The sequence below is a fragment of the Oryzias melastigma genome, linkage group LG4, assembly GCF_002922805.2.
Source record: "Oryzias melastigma strain HK-1 linkage group LG4, ASM292280v2, whole genome shotgun sequence".
In the NCBI taxonomy this organism is placed as follows: domain Eukaryota; kingdom Metazoa; phylum Chordata; class Actinopteri; order Beloniformes; family Adrianichthyidae; genus Oryzias; species Oryzias melastigma.
The window spans coordinates 7,979,228-8,001,118 of record NC_050515.1 but is presented as its reverse complement, the minus strand read 5'-3'; the positions used below and the strand labels follow the sequence as shown (position 1 = coordinate 8,001,118).

The window sequence follows — 21,891 nt, the reverse complement described above, 5'->3', positions numbered from 1 at the left end:
TGTTCCCTACAACTGCTCTCCAGAAAAGGTGGAAGATCGACTAGGAATACAGTAGCTGATGGTGGTGTCAGGTGGACGGCTGTTTAGTCTCTAAAGTTCAGCTCCTGCCATGATTAACGCTGAATTTTCTTCCACTTTCCGGTACCGTTCGCCACAAAGCAGACATGGAAAAACAGGCACTGCATTTCAAATTAGCTGAACCACATTAGCTCATAATAGAGACAAACTGTGTTTTGATAGCTAATAGATTCTCCTGTTTCTGTCAGAGTCCAGCGAGGTTTTTCCTCTTAATCGAAACCAGCCGCTGCCGAACACAAAGCCATAAAACACCGTTTCAGCATCAAGATTCTCTCCTGTGAATATTATTCTGCTACCGCTTTCTTTTGAGAGGTGGGGGGCCTTAATTAAAGACAACAAAGACCGAACGGGGGCTTGGGACTTGTGAAGTCTCACGTTGTTTTTTCCTGTGTAATGAAAGAGGCTTTTTAGCAGCGACGGCGGTTTGGACTTTTTCAGGAATTCCTTTGACGCGGCCCCCACAGAAGGAGCCTGCTGTGGTCTGAGACGGCAGAGGACGGTAGCCGTCATCCAGAGGGGTGGCGTGATGGACAGAGCGGTCTCTGGAGGGAGGGAGGGAAGACATCAAAGAAATCTGCTTTAGCCAATGACATCATTCGGTCTTTTCCACTGCGTGTGCTTAACTTGTTGGCCATGCTGCTCGTAACGCACACCTTGTCTGGCTGGCTGGTTTCCTGGCCTGACATGTGTTATGGTGTACCTTGAATTGTCTGGAACTAAATGAGAGTTACATGATGGTTTGATTCACCACCTGGTGCCACTTATGAACCATAAGCATCTCTTCTTATTGTTGGGGGTTGTTTTAAGTCTCATTTTGATGTTGACAATTATTCCTATTTTGGGGGCATTATGGGAGATGACAAACTGTCTCAATGGAAGTTCTTAACTCAGAAAAACAGGCTTAAAGAGTTTTCCAGGAACATCTTCCCAGCATGAATCATCAGTCAAAACTTTCTCTGTGGGGCTTTGAAGTGATCCAGAATTGGGGCAACAGCTGTTTGTCTCTAGATGGGAATCGTCTGATTAGATCGACTTTCCTGATGTGAGTTCTTGGTGTCGGATGTCAGACGTGACTCAACAAATGCCCTAACCCTGAGTTCATACTGCATCCGGTCCGGCTCCGGTTCCGGACGCTGGAATCGTTGGGTAACTTGAAAAGTCCGAGAGGCACTCACTGCATTCAGTCCGGTCCGGCCTCGCCGGCGCTCTGTATTCGTTTCATTGGCTTAAAATGTTTGCCAGAGCTGAGCTGGACGACTTTTTTGTGAAGTTTTGGTACGTTTTCTTTTTCGTCTCTTGAGGTGTTCATATGAGTCTCAAGGGAACTGCGAGACACACCTGCGTTCCACTTCAGATACAGCCACTCCCTATGACCATCCACAGCCCCAGACAATCCAAAAACCAGCTGCATCTGTAAGCCATCTTCATATGCAGTGTAGAAAAGATGCATTTTCTGAAAAATGCACCTGCGCTCCTGTCAAGCAAAGCAAAGATTTTACTGAGTTTCTTGTGCCGTCTTGTTTTCCTTTCCTTCAGTTTGACGGTATGTGTTGCTTTCGTTTGTCTGGAAGGTACTTGTAAATATTTGCTGGGCTGAATCATCAAATTAGTTGTTGGTTCCTGTCCTATTGGAAAAAAAGAACGGATGCCAGGGAAGCTTGAATGTGAGCAGCAGTTATCATCAGGGTGTCTGGTCCGGGGGTGGTATGAAGAGGAATGCCGGCTGCTGCTCCAAGTGGCCTCACATCAAGGACTGGAGCGATCTGAGTCCCACAGAAAAGTAGAAGAAAAGGGACATTTTCTGTGGAAATAGATGCTCAGGACTTTTAGTCCACATTGATTTGAATAATCTAGCAAAGAATAAACATTTTGAAGCTTATTTAAGTAAGAATATATGCCTACTCAGCATTTCTAAACAGATCAGTGCTGTTTCTATCAAATACAACAGTATTCTTTACTCTAATAAAGTCACTTGCGCCAGTACGGGGCTTGACTAGAATGGGTCTGAAGGTTTTTGGGTTGTCCAGGCCCATCGTAGAATAGGTGTGGATCGTGAAACTCTTACGGACTATTGTTGTGTGTGTGGTAAGGGTGATAGTGTCGTACGATGTCCTTGTGCCACACTCTAGTAGTTTGTAAGGTGTGAATTCTTGCTGATATTGATGGCATGCAAATGCAGGTAATGTGTAAGGGCCTGTGGAATGCCCACACAAACTACACTCTGTCCAAAATCCGAATTCATAGCAAGCCATCCGGAAACAGGTATCACTTGCACAGCGCTAATGGGCTCCTTCTGCGGTGTGTAGTGTTGTGGTGGGTTAAAAACATGAAAAATCTCTTCAACACGCCTCCGTTCACCTACTTCACCCTTACGTATTAAAGGTCTTTTCAGGCTGGACACATTTGATTTGTTTAAAGTGAAGCAGAATTTGCTTCCTTGATAATCCAGAACAAGTTTTCCGCCTGAATACACCCGAGCGGACCCTGGTCCAGGACCAGGAATCGCTCTCAGACCCAAATTTTAAGGTAGTCTCGATTTGTTTCCAATTGAAGTTAGCCCTGGTTCACTCTGAGATTCCTCAGTCTTAATACACTCCATTCTCGGATTAACTCGGATGAAGTAGCCCATGATCCGCAGGCAAATGTAAGGCAACAACTGTCGTGTTATCAAACAGGAGAAAGGGTCCAACTGCTTTCTTCACGGCTGAAGATACTTACTATATCCTTATCTGTGTCTCCTACGCAGAACATATGATGACCGTACCTTGCAGCATTCCTCCAACGTACCAAAAAGTAAAAGGTGTCGTACCTGATGTTGATACAGACGTTCAAAATTGGTCTGCAACATATAAAGTTTGAATCTGTAAAAGATCTTGACAACGATTGCAAAGCATAGGACTGCCATTATTCTTTCTCGTCACCTCGTCCCGCCCTCGTAATCACTGGCCAATGAGTGAAGAGATCTCTACTCACATGGTTTTGTTTACAAGATTTGGTTTGAAACAGGAAAGGCACCTTGACAGCAGTCTGAATGAAAGAACAAAAGGTTCAGGACTGGTCCGGAACAAAGGATTTTTCCAGTCTGAATACACCCTAAGTGTTTGATGCAACCTGTCAACCACTGTATCCCCAAAGAAAAAAAAGTAGCATTAACATTTTTTTCTCTACAAGCTCACCAAGCGGTCTAAGACTTTCATATTTTGTGCAGACCACCTGCCTTCCCCATACAGGTTTGCCCATTTTTTTGCTCTCAGACATCCCGTATCCGCCTGCTGTAAGGGCAGTTGTGACTATAAGGCTTTCATGTCTGCAGGAGCTGTTTGCAAATCTTCAACAACCTTTTCAGGTCCTTCTGGCCTTCACACTGCACAGCTGTCTTCTTTTTCTGTATGTTCTGCCTCAATAGAGAAAGTGAAATAATATTTATTGCAACGTCAATGCCGTGTCCGTGGCGCCAGCCCAAGTTCTAGGCGTGCCTGTGAATGGAGCAGGAGGCCTGGTGGAGCGGGCTAATTTAGCTTGGCACGACGCTGTTCCCACATCAAGAGCCCCTCTCTCAGACTGGCAGGACGGCCCAGAAGCTGAGCAGTGAAAGCAAAACTGCAGCCATTCACCTCTACAGGTGCTTCTTTCAAACTCTTGTGGGAGGAAAAATGTACTCAGGGCCTACAAGACGCACACTCTGAAATGTGTTCAAAGATTTGCTTTTCATGGCCGAGTTTCAGTCTCGCTGTCGTTTTAAGTCTGGAAGATTAAAGGTAAACCAAAATATATGCAGATAAGATGTTTCTGCTGACTTCATCCAAGTACCTGCATGAGTTTAATTTAAACTTTGATGGAATGAAGGAGTGCTTTTTTACAACTCTGTTAACACAAATGGGATGTATTTAGAGAATCATGATGTCCCACAGCAGTGCTGGACTACAAGGACTTTGTTGTTTTCCCAATTCTTCTTTCCTATTGAGCCTTTGTGCAAAAAACCTTATAAATCCACCAAAATTTGTATTCATCTTGTACCTGGAGAAAATGAAAAAGAACATTTTTCATTTCACAAACGCCAACTAAAAGTCTACAACTGAAGTTTTATGGACCTTTGACTTCGGAAAGAGGCAGCCATTTTGAATAAAAAAAAAACATCTTCATTACTTTTTACAAATGTAAACTCCTCCTTGGGAGGGAGGGGTCTCATAAATCCTTGAGCCTCATTGGCTACTTGGGAGAAAGGTTGCTTTCAAAGTTTGCATATTTTAAAAAACGTTAGCAAGGCAAGCTTATTATAAAAGTAGCGTTACCCTGTTGTTTGGATAATTTTTACCGTAATATTGTAAAAATGTAATATGTGACTCCCTGGCTCCAGCTGAACAAAATGATATGACATATGATACGAACATATCAAGAATGTGGGCGTGGCTAACAAAAATCTCTGTTGCTAAGGAAATCCAAAAATGTACTTTTGCCGATTCTTTTAAAACTTACCTAGACTTGTTCGTCACTCCCAGGTGACCAAAAAACTAAATGGTTGCCATGGAGATAAAACCAACAGAAAAGGCGCCGTTTTGAAGTTTAAAAAAAACGTGTTTGTCACATGCAGCTCGGAGCAGAGTGGCAGAAGGGAAGAAGGTGTTGTCTCATGAGTCGTAGCGACAACTTTATTTGAAATTAATTAAGATAACAACATAATTAAGCTAAATAAATAAATAATAATTTAGCTTGTCTCTGGGAGGAAGTCTGCTGGAGATCCTTTTCAAATCCACTGAGTTTATATGTTAGACATGCAGTCTAAATGCACATTTTTTCTGTTTTCTATAAGTTTTTCTTTATTTTTGGGGGATCTCTGACGCCCGAGAGGTGACTTGGTAGAAGTTTTAACGTCTGTTTTTGATTTTTAATGATAAGACAAAGATTTACGCCGTGCAGAAGATGCGGATGTGTGACAAGAAGGAGTTTATTTTACCCATCTGCGCTCTTGGATTCAAAGCAGGATTTTTAAATTTAAAGCTTCTTCTTTGTTTAAACTCCAGGAAAGACTTCATGCTCATATCTCCTGGGATTTTTTTACTCCTATTTTATCTTTAAAAAAAAATAAAAAAACGACTTAAAAATGTCTCACTTTGGCCCCAGTGTTGTGGTTTTCCTTCCTCCTGTTTGAGTAGGTCAATCCTGCTGGGCGCCCCCCGCCTGCTTCAGCCAGGTGATCCTGCCAAGAATGCACTCAGCTCCACCTCCCCTTTTGGCCTTTTTGACTAATCAATTGGTCCCGCTGGGCCTCTTTTCTTTCCTTTTTTACTGCCTGATGAAACCGATGCAGTGTTGTCACATCAGTACCTGCTATTCTTCGTCAAAACACAAGATTTTCTCCTTATTTCATGAGATTTCTTCCATTTATTTGTTTTGATGTGATGCACAAAGTTTGGGGAGATATTTAACTTCTCTTTTGAGATCTGTTTCTGCAAAAAAAATTTGATTTTCCAGGGATTTTACTAAACTATGGATACACAAAAGAACCTTTTTGTAGCTAATTGTGCTGTACTTCTTTTTTTTCATAAATAGAAACAAATGTTCACTTTGGATCACATGGAGATTGGTTAAGTTTTAGCATTTTTTTCTTCAATATGCAGAAAAAAAACACACACAACAAAGTTTTTATTAACCCTCCCATCAAACAATATGAAAATATGATGATGTTACATCTTTTTAACTTTCTTAAACTGTCAACACAACATTTTTTTGTGAAAAAAAAACATGTCTAGGAGGCTTTAAGACGTCCAAGATCTCCACGTTTAAATAATTTGACTGCAAGGAACCCATCAGTTACATTATCCACGATGATGACAGCTCTCATACGAAATAACAGGATGTGGATGGGAACGGTTTGTCCTCCTAAATCTGCTTCTTCTGCATCAAGTTATTTCTTTTTTTGTTCTTTTTATATTAAAAGAAAACTCAAATATATCACATCAACCTTTTGGCCAAGAATATGTCTTCAAATGAAGCCTTTTTTTTTGTTTTTGTCAGAAAGTCTGTTTCCTCCTGTGGATGCAGACTTTCAGGAGCGCCTGCAGACTGTCAGAACTCTGTTGTCTTCTTCTGATAGGATTCTTCAAAGGGGATCTGCTCATATTTTTGTAGCAAAATTAAAAAAAATTGCCTGATCTGACCTGAACTGGTTAAGGTTTTTTTTTCTTCTTCTACTTTTCCATAAAAAAGTCTTAAAATGAACAATTTATTGATGAAAACCCTCATTAATGTTTATTTTTTCCTGCAATTTTGGTGTTTCCACATAGATGGTGCACTACAAACACATTCACCTTTGTTCACGTGCTGAAAGTTATTCTGCATTTATGTCATTTTGGAAATTATTCTGATATTTGTGTCCGTTTTTGGAGTTTGACGTCTTTTGTCCAATCATTCCAACACCACACGAACGCAACATTTTTCTAAGTTTGACCATCAACCCATTGGTGCAACTTGCACTAAAATGAGAGAAAAAAGTTACAATTAAACAAAAATGTGCAAAATGCTCTGCATTAATATATACATATTCAATTCCAATTGAAGTTAAAGCGCGTTTTTTCTTTATCTTATGAAGTGGATCACTAAAACACTCCAGGTTGCTCCTGGTTTTTCAACCCAGCCCTATATAATTCACAATACTTTGAATTAAAAATACTCAGAGATGCAATTTTAAGCTTAATTTTCTTTAAATATGTCCTCAATTATGAGGAAATTACCACCAGGACATGTTAAAAACATGATTTTTATTGGAGTAAGTCTTAGAAAAAAGGTTTTAAAAGAAGAATTGTATTCTTATAGATTTTTTTTTGTCTTTGTTTTGTAGCTGAAGCAGCCAGAAAAAGCAGCAGCAGCAGCCCATACCTATTTCCAAGCTAACCCGGAACATGTGGAGATGGGTCAGAACCTGGAGCAGTACAAAGTCCTGGAGGGGGTCAGGGAGCAACACTTTGTGGACCGAGAAGTGCGGCCTCACCAGGTGGGAAGGAAAACCTTTGTCATTACAAGATCTCAGTAAACTTTAACCCTTCCATTATCAGCTCTTAACTTTGAACAAATCTTTAACACACTGTAACTTGTCAACCGTTAACACGATAGAAGATCACGTCATAGAAGATCTCTCCATCTTTCATCTCTCTTCCCCACATCAGCGCTGCTTCACGGATGCGGTGAAGTTCTACGACAAAGAGGATTATGAAGGAGCCATTTCCCTGTTCGAGGAAGCGCTGGTGGAATACTTCCAAGCAGATGTGGCTTGTCGGGCTTTGTGCCAAGGTCCGCAGAAGTTTGAGGACCACGATCACCTCCGTTACCGTTACAGCCTGCTGGAAGTTGTATCAGGTAGGAGCAAAAAGTATAAATTTAATTGCATCTGTAGATGTCCTTTCAAAAGGTACTGATATGCACTGTAATGTGCTTTTTTAAAAACATTTCATTGGTTTTATAAAATTGCTTTTACTTTTTCTTGTGCTGCTTCATGGCAATTTCATTGAGGTAAAAAATAAGTTCAACAGGAAAAGATGCATTACCTGTATAATACTAGTGTGACTGCGTTTTGAAAGAAGTCACTGAAGATGATGAAGCTTTTTGCTGAAAATGGTGACGCAGTTTACTTTGACTGCTGAAGGGATTTGCTGAAAAAGCAAAAGGAAAAGACTGGAAATTTTGTTATGAAAGATCACTGAAGTTGACTTAATTAAAAAAAAATTGTAAAACTGCTTAAAAATCTCTAATATGTGCCCATTTTTCTAAAATATTTAAATATGAGCTGAACTCAAAATTAACACTAAAAAAACCTTAGTTGATGTCAAATTACCCCAAAAATGCTAGCCCATTGCTTAAATTCTAGCTGAACTCCAAAATAGACAAAAATAACTCAGTAAACTAGATAAATCAAAAATGTTAGCCTGTTGCTAAAATAGAAGCTAAACTCTTAAGTTAGTCTAAAAAAAACCAGTAACAAACTAGGCAAAAATCTTAGCAAGTTGCTAAAATATTAGGTAAACTAGCTTAAAATTTCTCAGTTAACCAAATTAGTCAAAAAGTTAGCCTGTTGCTAAAATAAGAGCTAAACTCTAAAATAGCATAACATTTCTGATTAAACTAAATTGGTCAAAAAGTTAGCCTGTTGCTAAAATATTAGCTAAACTCAAAAATAGCTTAAAATTTCTCAGTTAACTCAATTAGTCAAAAAGTTAGCCTGTTGCTAAAATAGAAGCTAAACTCTGAAATAGCCTAAAAAACCAAAGTAACAAATTAGCCAAAAATGTTAGCATGTCGCTAAAATATTAGCTAAACTCCAAAATAGACAAATATTTCTCAGTTAACTAAATTAGTCAAAAAGTTAGCCTGTTGCTAAAATAGAAGCTAAACTCTAAAATAGCCTAAAAACCACCAGTTGATAACAAATTAGCCAAAAATGTTAGCATGTTGCTAAAATATTAGCTAAACTAAAAAAATGATGTAGCATTTCTGAATAAACTAAATTAGTCAAAAAGTTAGCATGTTGGTGAAAAAAAAGCTAAACTCTAAAATAGCCTAAAAAAAATCCAGTACATAACAAATTAGCCAAACATGTTAGCATGTTACTAAAATATTAGCTAAACTTCAAAATACCCAAACATTTCCCAGTTCACTAAATCAGTCAAAAAGTTAGCATGGTGGTAAAATGGAAGCTAAACTCTAAATTAGCCTAAAAACTCCCGTAGATAACAAATTAGCCAAAAAATTTAGCATATTGCTAAAATATTAGCTAAACTCCAAAATAGATTAAAATTTCTCAGTTAACTAAATTAGTCAAAATGTTAGCCTGTTGCTAAAATAGAAGCTAAACTCCAAAATTGCGTACCATTTCTGAATAAACTAAATCAGTCAAAAAGTTATCATGTTGGTAAAATGGAAGCTAAACTCTAAAATAGCCTAAAAAACCCCAGTTGATAACAAATTAGCCAAAAATGTTAGCATGTTGCTAAAATATTGGCTAAACTCCAAAATAACGTAACATTTCTTTATAAGCTAAATTAGTCAAAAAGTTAGCATGTTGGTGAAATAAAAGCTAAACTCTAAAATACCCTAAAAAATCCAGTACATAACAAGTTAGCCAAAAATGTTAGCATGTTGCTAAAATATTAGCTAAACTCCAAAATAGCCAAACATTTCCTAGTTAACTAAATCAGTCAAAAAGTTAGCATGTTGGTAAAATAGAAGCTAAACTCTAAATTAGCCTAAAAACTCCAGCAGATAACAAATTAGCCAAAAAATGTAGCATGTTGCTAAAATATTAGCTAAACTCCATTTTGGCCCAAGAATGTGTTTGAAGGCTTGTTGCTAATCTACTTAAAACACTGAATTTGAGGGCTTTCTCAGTTATTTCCTATGGGGCCTAGTCTGCTCAATATTTAAAAACTATAAAGTTTACGAGTACCAACAATACAAGCAGTAATGTCCTGAACGAGTGTTTTTATGTGCCTACGAAAATACCATCGAAGAGGAGTAGGAGAATCTCTATAAAGTGAATGCTTAAAAAGCATTTACACAATTAAGTCAATTTTAGCTTTTAAAAGAAACGTCCTTAAGTTAGTGTTTTCTAACCTCCACAGGAGATTGTTATTCACACCACACGGAATGTTTTGGTTTGGCCGTGATGGAACGGTTCAACAAACTCTGGATCACCCCCCGTTCAAAACTGATTATACCTCATTTCCTGAAATCATTTTTTAGACCGGCTTGAGTTTACGTGGTGGTCAAATGTTTTGTTACACTTTTACGGATACAGATGTTGTAATCTTTGGTCACAAGAAAACCCCAAACAAGCAGGAAAGAAAGCCACAAGTTATTCATTTCCATGTGGTTCACCACCACAGCAGCAGAGTACTCCAGTTCTGCATCATAAAGACACAATTACAATGATTTATTTGTCCATTTTCATTTTTTTGTGTTACCCGCACCACTATGACCTATTCTAAATGACTATATTGATCGTAGAAGAATACTACGATTGTGCTCCCTACAAAAGAAAGTGACGTCAATGTTCAGAGCCTCTAAAACAAATAAAACTTTAAATTATAGTGAGGATGGCTCATGTGGAAGCCAGCTTTCTCTGCTTTATTGCTCTGTTACCTTTTCCAACGATCCAGGAGCTCAAACCAGAAGTAAAGACTGACTGCAGTCCATTTACAGATCTGAAACATTTTCAGCCAAAACAACTTTACTTTAAACCTAAATGCAGTTCTGTGGGGTTTATTTTTAAAGGAACATGATGGTATTTTTGTAGTTTATTTGGCAACAAGAGGGTTTTCCCACAGATCTGCAAAGAAAGAGCAACATTTAAAAAATAATCTCCTTCAAACTGAGGTTTTTGTAATGCTGCGGGCAGTAATCTCTGCTCTGGTGACACTTTGAATTCAGCAGCATACAAATATACAAGTATGCTGTCACTGCCGATGCTCCTTTTAAACATTTGGAAGGAATTAACTTCCTCCTAAGAAGCATATTTTTGGGTGTTTTATTCCTAAACCCAAAGAAGAGATCCTCCATCTGAACGTTCTAAGTATCTATTACTACCTAGTACTGAAAGTATTTAAGTTTCTCAACCTTTTGATTTATTCCTTATATTTTATTTGATGGATTTCTTTTTGATTAACAAAAAAATCACTTTTTTTTCTCATGACTCAAATTGTCTTTTTTGTGTTTTAATCTGAAAAATGTCATTCACTTCTGCACGTTTATCTCAATAGTGAGATTTCATAGATCATAAATTTGTGTTTCTGCTCTTAATTGGATTTTATTGCTGTTTTTAAGCAAATTATGTTACTTGTGAACTTCTGTTATATGTATTGTCACTTTTTCTGTATTTTGATTTTTTTTTTTTTTATTATGTGTGATTCGTTTTGGTGGAGACCTTGAATAAGCCATTTGAGTTTAGATTTTATTTTTATGAGCCTTCTTTGTGTATTTTATTTTTCCTAAACAATAAGCTAAACTAAAGTCTTTCTAATACAGCTTTCATAGCTAATTTTAGTTAAATAATGGGATGAACCAAAATATCAGCTGTAGTGGAATCTGATGAAGACCTAAAGGAAGCTTTAATCAGGGTTACATTATAAAGGTTTGTTTTTATTGACCAAATATTCATTTTCTACACCATTATACAAATACATAATTAAAAACTCAAACTGTGATTTAGTGGATTCTGTAATGATGGACTTTTCAGACCAAACTCGTCTTTTCTCATGTCAGACTCTTCAAAATAAGTGACAAAAATGTTTTTGCCCAATACACAGTATATTGATTGGATAATGTCGAATTTTTACCAATTACTGAAGAAAAGTCGATGATTATTTCCACAGTATTTTGCCAGTAAAACTAAAAATTCTGTGAAATTGTCAAAAACGAACCTAATTCTTACATCTGTCAAAACTAACATGTCGTTACAGATCACTTCACTCAGGTGCTCCACTGTGAACACGAATGCGTTCGGGACCTCGCCACCCGACCCGGCCGCCTCTCACCCATGGAGAACTACCTTCCTCTGCACTACGACTACCTCCAGTTTGCATACTTCAAAGGTTTGTGTTTCCATCGTCATGTTTTTCAGATGTCTAGAGTCTCTGCGGCTCTGCGAAGAACTTGCCTCATCTTATGACGACTTTAGAGTAAAATCAGACGAATGAATCTGTAGAGTACACGCCCATCGATATGCATGTTCATGCAAGTTGCCGTGGTGACCACAAAGGCGGGCGTAACAGACCGCTCAGAGTTCTGGGATTACCGTGTCTGATGCACACGTCTTCTTGATGATGTAAGGTCACGAGGTCATGATTCTGAAATATAAAGTCCTTTTGTGCCAACACATTACTCCTGACAAAACTCAAACTTCCACATCAACTGTTAACTCTTCCCCTGTGAAAATGAATTTTACAGCATAGTGAATGACTCCGCCCCCAAGACGATGACATCACACATGAAACCATAAAAAAGTCAAATGAATGAGCCGAAAACCACTTATGAAGCCAAAAAAACACACTAACGAAACCAAAACACATATGCCGGGGATATCCAGAAGAACTTTTGACATTATTATGGGATGGCCACATCATGCCCGACGGCTTGGCGGCCATTTTGAGGCAAAGTGTGAGATTCGCGATTTTCACATAAAATGGGAAAACGACTCTTTTGTTAGTGCAGTTGTCACAAAACTTCACACACATGCTGCTACTTTAAGTGTACAACCCCCATAGAGGTTTAATTGACCTTTGACCCTGGGAAGAGGTCGCCATCTTGAATTTTTAAGAAAAAGCACTTTTAGTATGAGCTACAAATAAAAACTCGTCTAAGCTTTTTGTCAAAATACGCAAACAAAACCAAAAGACGTTTCGAGGAAATCCACAAAAACTTTTGACAATATTATGGGATGGCCACATGATCTACGACTTGGCAGCCATTTTGTGGCAAAGTGTGCGATTTACGATTTTCACACAAAATGGGAAAACGACACTTTTGTGAGTGCAGTTGTCACAAAATTTCACACACATGCAGCTACTTTAAGTATACAACCACCATAGAGGTTTCATTGACCTTTGACCCTGGGAAGAGGTCGCCATCTTGAATTTTCAAGAAAAGCACTTTTAGTCAAAGCTACAAATAAAAACTCGTCTGAGTTTTTTGTCAAAATACACAAACAAAACCAGAAGACGTGTCGAGGAAATCCACAAAAACTTTTGACATTATTATGGGATGGCCACATGATCTACGGCTTGGCGGCCATTTTTGGTCAAAGTGTGAGATTTGGTGATCTTCACATTTTGCACAAAACTGGGAAAAAGACACTCTTGTCCGTGCTATTCTTTTTTAAAAAAACTTTACACGCATTCCATCACTTTAAGTATACAACCACCAAAGAAGTTTCATTGACCTTTGACCTTGGGAAGAGGACGCCATCTTGAATTAAAATTAAAAAAAAGCACTTTTAGTACAAACAAAAACTCGTCCGAGGGTTTTTCATTGATCGTCTTGCAACTTCTCGAGCTTCATTATCAAACTACTGTGGAAAAATGTTATTAGAAGTTGTAGATTTTGAACGGCGTGCGCGTGGTGAGTTCGCAGCACTTGCGATCCTAGCTAGCCTAGCGTCGGTGGCCGTTTTTTTAAGGTTGTGGTTTGAATGTTTCATATAGAAACTCCTGTTAGAATTTATTATTTTGGCATTATTACATTTTCCTGAAGCTCACTGTGCATTCGGTCAGATAATACCACACGTAAAGTATTAAGAAGAGAGTCTCTAAAGAGTTTTTCTCCTTTGAGCAGTGGACAGGCTGGAGGACGCGCTGCAGTGCGCTCTGACCTACCTTTTGTTCCACGACGGAGAGGAGTTCATGACGGAAAACGTTGATTTCTACAGGGAGGTGCTCGGACATGATGGCGAGCCACGAGAGGTCAGTACTCTAACTGTACAGAGTGTGTGTTACATTTCTATTAGTTACTTAGATTTAAGGTGGTGTTTTTACAGAAAGAGTGGTAAGTAAAAAAAAAATGGAATCGAAATAGTCTGACTGGTTTTGTGTGTAATTCTTGATTTGTAACTCCTACAATACATTTTGTGTGTAACCGGGTGTACTTGCAATTGTGTATTTATATGTGCAATAGAATAACAAGAACTTACAAATACAGAAACTAACTACAAATTCTAAACGGCTCCTATGCATACGAATCTTTGAATAGTACACACTAGCTGCCGTTACACACACTCAAAACCACACATCAGTTACAAACGCATGAGGAGCTGGATCATCAGAGTCTTATCAGCCACTTTAACTTAGATTTAAAGTTTTTTTCATAGAAATACCTCGTAATTAAGATTATTTTTTTAATCTAAATATTCAGTTTAAACAAATTTTTTTTAGATTTGGATTTTAATTTTCATTATGCGGATTTAGATTTAGATGATTTGGATTTGGATTTAGATGATTTAGATTTGAGTTTAGATTTAGGTTTAGATTAAGATTATTTGGATTTAAATTTGGATTTAGATTTAGATTATGAGGATTTAGATTTAGATTTAGGTTTAGATTAAGATTATTTTCATTTAAATTTGGATTTAGATTTAGATTGGGAATTAGATTTTGATTTAGATTTAGATTATGAGGATTTAGATTTGGATTTAAATTAAGGTTTAGATTAAGATTATTTGGATTTAGGTTTAGATTGGGAATTAGATTTGGATTTAGATTTAGATTTTGAGGATTTAGATTTAGGTTTAGATTTAGATTATTTGGATTTCAATTTTAATTTAGATTTGGATTTACACTTAAATCTGGATTTGAATTTGAATTTAGATTTGGATTAATTGATTTTATATGGATTTAATTAAGATTTAAAATTAGTTTTTTATTTTATTTTGATTTAATTTATTTTTATTTTTCTTTTAACTATAAAATATTTTGATTTACATTTTTTTCTATTTATTTTAGTTTTTTCTGTCACATCTGTCCACCTATTTTACTTATCACATTTTTTTTTATTTGTCTACTTTTCCCTTAATTGTTGTTTCTATGTTTATGAATTTACTATTTTATTTTTCCTATTAACAACTCCATCTGTGTTATTTCTGTATCTGCTGTTGTCTGAATTCTGTTGTCGTTTCTTTGTTGAATTAACTTGTTGTTTTACTTGGGAACCATCGACCTGTTCTATGGGGACTGAAGGTGGAAATTAGCCTAAAGAACTATAATCTTGTGTGTTTGCATTTTTAAAGGTTATTTTAATAAATGTCTTAAATAACAGACAGACGCAAGTTACAGATGAAATATTTTTAACATAAATCGGTTGACACTATTTTCTCTTCATAAAATTAGAGCAATAAAAGTTTTCAAAAGAATATCTTGCTAAATAAAACAGGTTTTTCATTCAGAATTCCTGGAACTTTGCGTCCATTCTCAGGAACGTCTGAAAACCTCTACTGTTCTCTGGAGCTCCTGGAGTTCCAGCTTTTCCTCTTTTGATTCCGTGGAAACGGTTTTCCATGCACATCTAAGCAGAAGAAGCATAAACGGTTATGATTTCATAGAAAGAGGGAGCACAGAAGGATCGGGACGGAAAACTGGAAACGAGAAGCCGGATTGATGTTTTTCTTGGACGAGCTCGCAGCCTGCCGCAGAAGTTTCCTCAGAATCTGTTCTCTTCACTTGGACATGTTCTCCATCCAGTTCCAACTGTTTGGCAAGTCCATTATCTGTTTAGATAAGACCATTATTTTTACGAGCGACCGCAGGTTGAGCTAAAAAAAAAAAGCTGCTCATAATCCTGATCAAACTCAAGCAGGCCTGAATTCCCAAACGGGCTCAGAAAGTCTGTTCTTCATTAGAACAGGAGAAGTTTCCATTCCCCCGTGTACGTATGTCAGATAAAGAGCCTGAAAGGCAACATGTTTACATCTTTCCCTTAACTGCTTACATTCCTGGAGCGGTTTGGTCTGTCCAGCACTAACCGGCCTGCAGGACACCTCCTCTCTGCTCCTGGAGCTCCTTTGCAGAACGCTCCTCCTCACCAGCGCCGAACCCAAAGAGCCTTTCAGGAACTTGGAAGGAGCAGGAAAGTGGGGTCAGAGGTTCTGTGGAAACCTCTGTAACAACTGGAGGATGATGGAAATGAAAAACGCTGCGGGCTGCTAGGGTTTTGTGGCTTCACTTCCTCGTGAAGCTAATGACTAAGAACTGGTTTTCACTACCCGTGGTATTATTGCATTTTTGGATAAATATTTAAAACGGTTTGGAAGTAAAACTCACACATACCGGTATAAACAATGCAAGAATATTACGTTTTATTCGTCAGTAAGGTTGTGCAGAAGTCACATGTTGAAAGTTGCTGGAGCAGACAAAAAACCCTCAGTCTAAATCCACCTAACTTTACCCAAGTCTTACATTTTGACAAGAATAAATGAAAAAGTCAAGTCGCTTAAGGAAAATTCAACACTTAATGTACTAGTTATCCAAATGAAAATACTACATAAAAACATTTTTTTTACTATAAAAGTCACTAAAACGTATAAACTTCATGGAAATACATTACTTGACTTTATTTTAAGAAGCAAACCAACAGTTTTTTGACTCATTGATGTGTGCTTGTGTGTTTCTGCAGGACGCAGCGCGGTATCTGAGACGACACAAACAGGAGCTGGAGCTGCTGCTGATGGGCAGCCAAATAATGGGTGCAGAATTCACTGAAGGGGTGAGTTCATGGACTGAAGCAGCCTGTGTTCCTGTTCTATTTAATTCTCAGTCAGCTAAAAATGACCGGGTTTGTTGCTTAACTAGCGGTTAGCGGTAAACCAGGTCACCATGTGGAGCGGATCTCCAGCGGGGCGGGTATGGCATCATAAACCTGCAGCTGGCAGAGCCCACAGCAGAGGGACAGGTGTCTGGCAAACAGCTGAGCCCCGCTGTCTGCTGGGACAACACTGCCACCTGCTGGTCACACCTTGAAATGCCCAAAATGATGCAGTCTGACTGCTTTTTACAGCTTTTTACAATCATTTTTAGTAGTTTATTGAATGTTTTTTTTTGTTGCTAAAAATAGATCGAAATTAATCAAAAAAAGCAATAAAATGTGCTGGTCATATTTCTAAATTTCTAAAAAAAAAACATGTTTTTTTTCCCTATTAAAACCAAAAAATGTTTCTTTTTCCTGCAGAATTACTGGAGTAGTACAGGTGGAAGAAATGACCTAAACAGGTATACTATTTACTATATTTATATCCATATAAATGTTTATAAACATATTTTTCTATAAGGAGTCGATGCAGCAAAAGTTATACATGCAAATATGCACAAAATGAAAAAAAATCACTGGAAAAACGTTGGTTCTACACCATCATACAAAGATCCCTAAAGTTGCTCGACGTTCCCAATCATGGTTATCACACCTCAGGACAAACACACTATCTGCTCTGTCTCAGGATCCCCTCCAGCACTGACGGCGGGATGGAGTTCGTTCCCATCTCGGGGAAGAAAATCGCCGCTCCACAGCAGCTGAAAGAAGGTAACCGCGGGCGACGACGCTGCTACCAAAGATAAAGAGATGGCAAAGATTGCGGCAGACTGTAAACGCTGTGGTATGATCCTCGCAGGCGGCCCTTTGATATATGAGGGCGTGCAGCTCGTGCAGAACTCGGGGGACTTGAACGGGACTCAGCGGGCTCTGTTTGATCACATTATGTCTGAGCAGGACTGTGAGGAGCTCAGAAACCTGGCTCAGGTAAGGACGCTCGGGAAAACGCTTTTTTTTTCCTTTTTCTGTTAATAAACATATATGTACATATATGTTTAAAATCTTTTTGTGGGTTTATTCTTGTCCTTCAGGCTGTCACCATGGCTGGAGATGGTTACAGAGGAAGGACTTCCCCCCACACGCCCAATGAGAAGTTTGAGGGAGCAACTGTGCTTAAAACTTTACAGGTGCACCAGTTGATTAGCTCTCCTAGCTACAGGAAGTTGATCTCACCTCTTTAAAGACCCACTCCAATCCTCTTTTGGTCTATTTTAGTGGTCTTTAAATTAGGGCTGGGAATCACTGGGTACCTCATGAAACGATGCGATACACGATACACATCTCCTGGTATCGATGATATCCGATACTGCGATAATTGGTAAAAAATTATCTCAGCCAGTGCTGGAACACGCCCCTATCTACCTCCAAAAGAACGTGTCACCAAAGGATGACAAATACAACATTTTACAGCCTCTTCAATTAAAGATCAATACTTGGTGAGAATCGTTGAGAATCAATCGCAGGACTAAATTTCGCGATATGTTGCAATATCGATATTTTTGCACACCTCTACTTTTAATTATGTTTATCCCAATTTTTAGCCTAATTAAAAAAAAAAAAACGTAGTAGTTCATTAGAAACTACCCTTTTTGTTTTTGAGCGGGCAACCCCGCCCCCCTTCCCAGCACCCAAAACTAAGAGCTCACAGCAGGGTGTGGAGGTTTTTTTGAATAAATAAATACTTAAAAATAGAATTTTTTTGCCTAATTTTCTTCACATTTTTCTTCCATTATTGGAAAAATGCTACAAGAACTCAATGTATATAGGGGTGAGTCTTTAAAAGAGGCATAATTCTATATATTTCTGTGGTTGCTGACAGCATTTTCCTCTTTTCTCAGTATGGCTACGAAGGCAGAGTTCCCATGAAGAGCGCTCGCCTCTTTTACAACGTCAGTGAACGAGCACGACGAATCGTAGAGTCCTACTTCATGCTTAACTCCACCCTGCACTTCTCCTACACACACCTGGTGTGTCGGACAGCCATCACAGGTACACAAACAATTGACATGATATTTCCATCTGGGAGAAATGCTTTACCCAAAGTCTGAACCATTCTGAAAATCTATTTGTAACCTTAATGTCCTCAGGACAGCAAGATCACAGAAATGACCTGAGCCATCCCATCCATGCAGACAACTGTCTGCTGGACCCTGATGCCCACGAGTGCTGGAAGGAACCGCCAGCATACACCTACAGGGACTACAGGTGCTACTTTAGTCGTCATAAATCTTATATGTAGCATCAGTCTGAGTAAAATATTCATATCCCGTGCTCTATAAAATGTCTTTTTTTACTTCTGTCTTTTAGTGCACTGTTATACCTAAATGGAGATTTTGATGGAGGAGAGTTCATCTTCACGGAAATAGATGCCAAAACAGTCACGGTGAGACGTTCCCTCGTGAAAACTAGATCGGGACATCTTATTGGGGTCCAAAAAAAGAAATATATATATATACGTATGTATGTATGAATTTCAAATTATTCTAAGAATAAAAAGTTTCAACAAAGAACTGTTAAGAAGAAGGCTTGAACTCTCAGAAATTCTTAAAAATTCAGAGTCTAGAAAACTACTGAGCGCTCTATATCTTCTCTTTTAGGCGTCAGTGAAGCCCAAATGTGGTAGAATGGTGAGTTTCTCGTCAGGAGGGGAGAATCCACACGGAGTGAAGGCCGTCACCAGTGGACAGAGGTGTGCCATCGCTTTGTGGTTCACGCTGGACCCACTCTTCAGAGAACTGGTAAACCCTGTGTGACTGCACCTTAATTCTGACCTTGTTTTAGGTGTTCAATAAAACATTTTGATAGAATAAATATAAGATTTTTTTTAACTCAACTACCAGAAGTGATTCTTTGGAAATATTTCCAAAATTTAAAGCAAGTTGTGTAATCAAGCAAATTTCATTAATCGAAAGTTTATTTAGAATATCTAATATAAATATATATAATTAATAAATTGATTTTAAAATAATGCGTCTTTGTTAATAAAAATGTTTTAATTGGATTTTAAGTAAGATTATTGTAAAAATATTCCCTTTTTTCAGTTTCAATCATTAGTTATGAAAAAAAAATTATCAAAAATTTAGATTTTTTTTCATTTTTGCTGTAAATGTAAAATTACGTCAATATTAAATTGAGTCTCTATCCAGAATTTGCCGTTTTCATCCAAAATAAAGCAAAAAAAAAAAAAAATACCAATATTAAAGCTACTTTAAAAAATTAGGGGTGTATAACACTTAAGCAAAATCAACAAATAAAACCAATAAATTGAAATTGGATAATAGCATAATAATGCTCTGAATGATAATTATCTTCCGCGATTATCAGGATATTTTCGCGATATAATCCGCAAATATGTGAAATCACGAATAAAGAAACGCGAACAAGCGTGTTTTTGGATGTCTAAAATCCCAATCAACAACAGAGAGGAGGAGAGCAGTTGGCGACGAGTCAAGATGTCAAATTAATTGAAATAATTATGGAAATAATCACAGCTGAGCAGAACCGCTTGTGGACCGTCTGGTGTGAACTGGTGAACCGGATTCCGCGTGCGGTGTGCACCCGGCGTAATCACAGAGAAGCATTGATGTCCCACATTTTATTTAACTCTGGTGCTTTTTGCTCATTTTCTTTCTCCCTTAGGAGAGACTTCAGGCCGATGAGGTGATCCAGGCTTTGGACACGCAGTCCGTGTGGAGTCAAAGCTTCAGCGTCAACCCAAAAGATGAGCTTTAGAAGCAGAAAAGGCACAGTTTTCAGTCAAATCCCTCCAATATTTTAATTATTTATTGAGTGAGCTTTGAAAAAAGAACATTACTATTTTTGTATTGTTTGAAAAGCTGGTCAGCGATGTTGCCTATTTGATATTTAGACTTTTTTTCTTGTATTCAGTTGCCTCATAAAGATTAACGCTGTCATTCTTAATGTTTACATTTCATTTCTTTGGCTTGTGATTTTATTTTTTTTACAATGATCGAATTCTTCAGAAACACTCTCAATACCAAACTAAACTTCTTTTTTGGAGGTCAGAAAACCTAAAATCCTCTTGATACATGGGACTGTTTTGTTGCCATAACTTACATCAATGTTTTCCTGATTTTACATTTTGTGCCAGTAAGAATATCTGTCAAAAAATGGAGCACTGTGTTGTTTCTTTTGTTTTATTTTAGGGTTTTAGATTTGAAAAAAGCACTCGTTTAAATACCTTAGGGAGAAAATCTTATTTTAAGGTGAATTTATTGTTTGTTGTTTTTTCTCATGAAATTATAAATGTTTTCCTTTACTCATGTCCACTGTGAATGTGTGTTTATAACCTGATCTTATTTAAGTGTTTTAATGATAGTGCCTTTCTATTTTTTCTTTCTAAAAAAGATGCCAGTCGTTCCTGTTTCAAGGAACACGTATTTGTACGGGCTTTCTTCTGTTTTGTTTGTGTTTTGATGCGGATGATAAGCAAAGTCGTGCACTGTAAATCTCATGGATGCATAAAGAAGTTACTTTGTTTTTCTGAAAGAAAAAAACGCTAACCAGAAAAAAAAAATGAAAACAAATTTTAGGTTGGCTACTAATGTGTTTTTAATATTAAATAATGAATGTTGTTGGTCGTTAAATGTATGTGTGCAGCCTGAAAAGTTTTGCAGAATAAAGTCTAATTTCAATTTAAATTTATATGTTTTAATTGCTGACATTGCTTAAGTGTTCAACACCACTATTTTTGATAAGTAGTTTTAATATTGGCATTTTTTTTTTTACATCTAGCTAGAAAGCTAGCCAGAATTAGCTTGCTATCAAAGCTTTAGTTTTTTAATAAATAAACAAGCTGGCCAGCAATCTAAGGATCTATCAAGCTAGATGTTGAGTTAGCTAGCTATCTTAGCTTTAGCTTTTTTTATTAAAAGAAATCTAGTTAGCTAGCTAGCTATCTTAGCCAGTTCATTTAATAAAAAAACCCTGAAGCTATATAGTTAGCTAGCTATCTTAGCTTTAGGTTTTTTTTTAATAAAAGAACAAGCTATCTAGTTAGCTAGCTAGCTATCTTAGCTTTAGGTTTTTTTTAATAAAAGAACAAGCTATCTAGTTAGCTAGCTAGCTATCTTAGCTTTAGGTTTTTTTATTTAAATGAACTAGCTATCTAGTTCGCTAGCTATCTTAGCTTAAGTTTTTTTAATAAATTAACTAGCTATTTAGTTAGCTTGCTATCTTAGCTTCAGTTTTTTTTATTAAACTAACTAGCTATCTAGTTAGCTAGCTATCTTAACTTTGTTTTTTTTTATTAAATTAACTAGCTATCTAGTTAGCTAGCTAGCTATCTTAGCTTTAGTTTTTGAATTAAATGAACTAGCTATCTAGTTAGCTAGCTAGCTATCCCTGCTTTAGTTTTTGAATTAAATGAACAATAGAATCTGGAACATTTCATTTATTTAAGGAGAAATTTATATTTATTTAAGCAAAAAGAACTAAAAAAAATCCTAAATTTGAATG

At 37.3% G+C, this 21,891-nt stretch overlaps 1 protein-coding gene across 2 annotated transcripts in view; it reads left to right on the top strand.

Annotated features, from left to right (window-relative positions):
• Window positions 1-21,074, top strand: part of p3h2 (prolyl 3-hydroxylase 2) — a 62,873-nt gene extending 41,799 nt beyond the window's left edge. For both annotated transcript variants that reach the window (XM_024279257.2, XM_036211476.1), the window contains 14 exons: window positions 6,917-7,069; window positions 7,242-7,431; window positions 11,526-11,657; window positions 13,396-13,523; window positions 16,225-16,314; window positions 16,777-16,817; window positions 17,042-17,124; window positions 17,213-17,340; window positions 17,445-17,540; window positions 18,252-18,402; window positions 18,501-18,618; window positions 18,721-18,796; window positions 19,011-19,151; window positions 20,053-21,074. In XM_024279257.2, coding sequence (XP_024135025.1) covers window positions 6,917-7,069; window positions 7,242-7,431; window positions 11,526-11,657; window positions 13,396-13,523; window positions 16,225-16,314; window positions 16,777-16,817; window positions 17,042-17,124; window positions 17,213-17,340; window positions 17,445-17,540; window positions 18,252-18,402; window positions 18,501-18,618; window positions 18,721-18,796; window positions 19,011-19,151; window positions 20,053-20,145 — 1,620 coding nt within the window. In that variant the 3' untranslated portion in view covers window positions 20,146-21,074. The remainder of the gene's footprint in view (window positions 1-6,916; window positions 7,070-7,241; window positions 7,432-11,525; window positions 11,658-13,395; window positions 13,524-16,224; window positions 16,315-16,776; window positions 16,818-17,041; window positions 17,125-17,212; window positions 17,341-17,444; window positions 17,541-18,251; window positions 18,403-18,500; window positions 18,619-18,720; window positions 18,797-19,010; window positions 19,152-20,052) is intronic.
• Window positions 21,075-21,891: the final 817 nt, after the last annotated feature.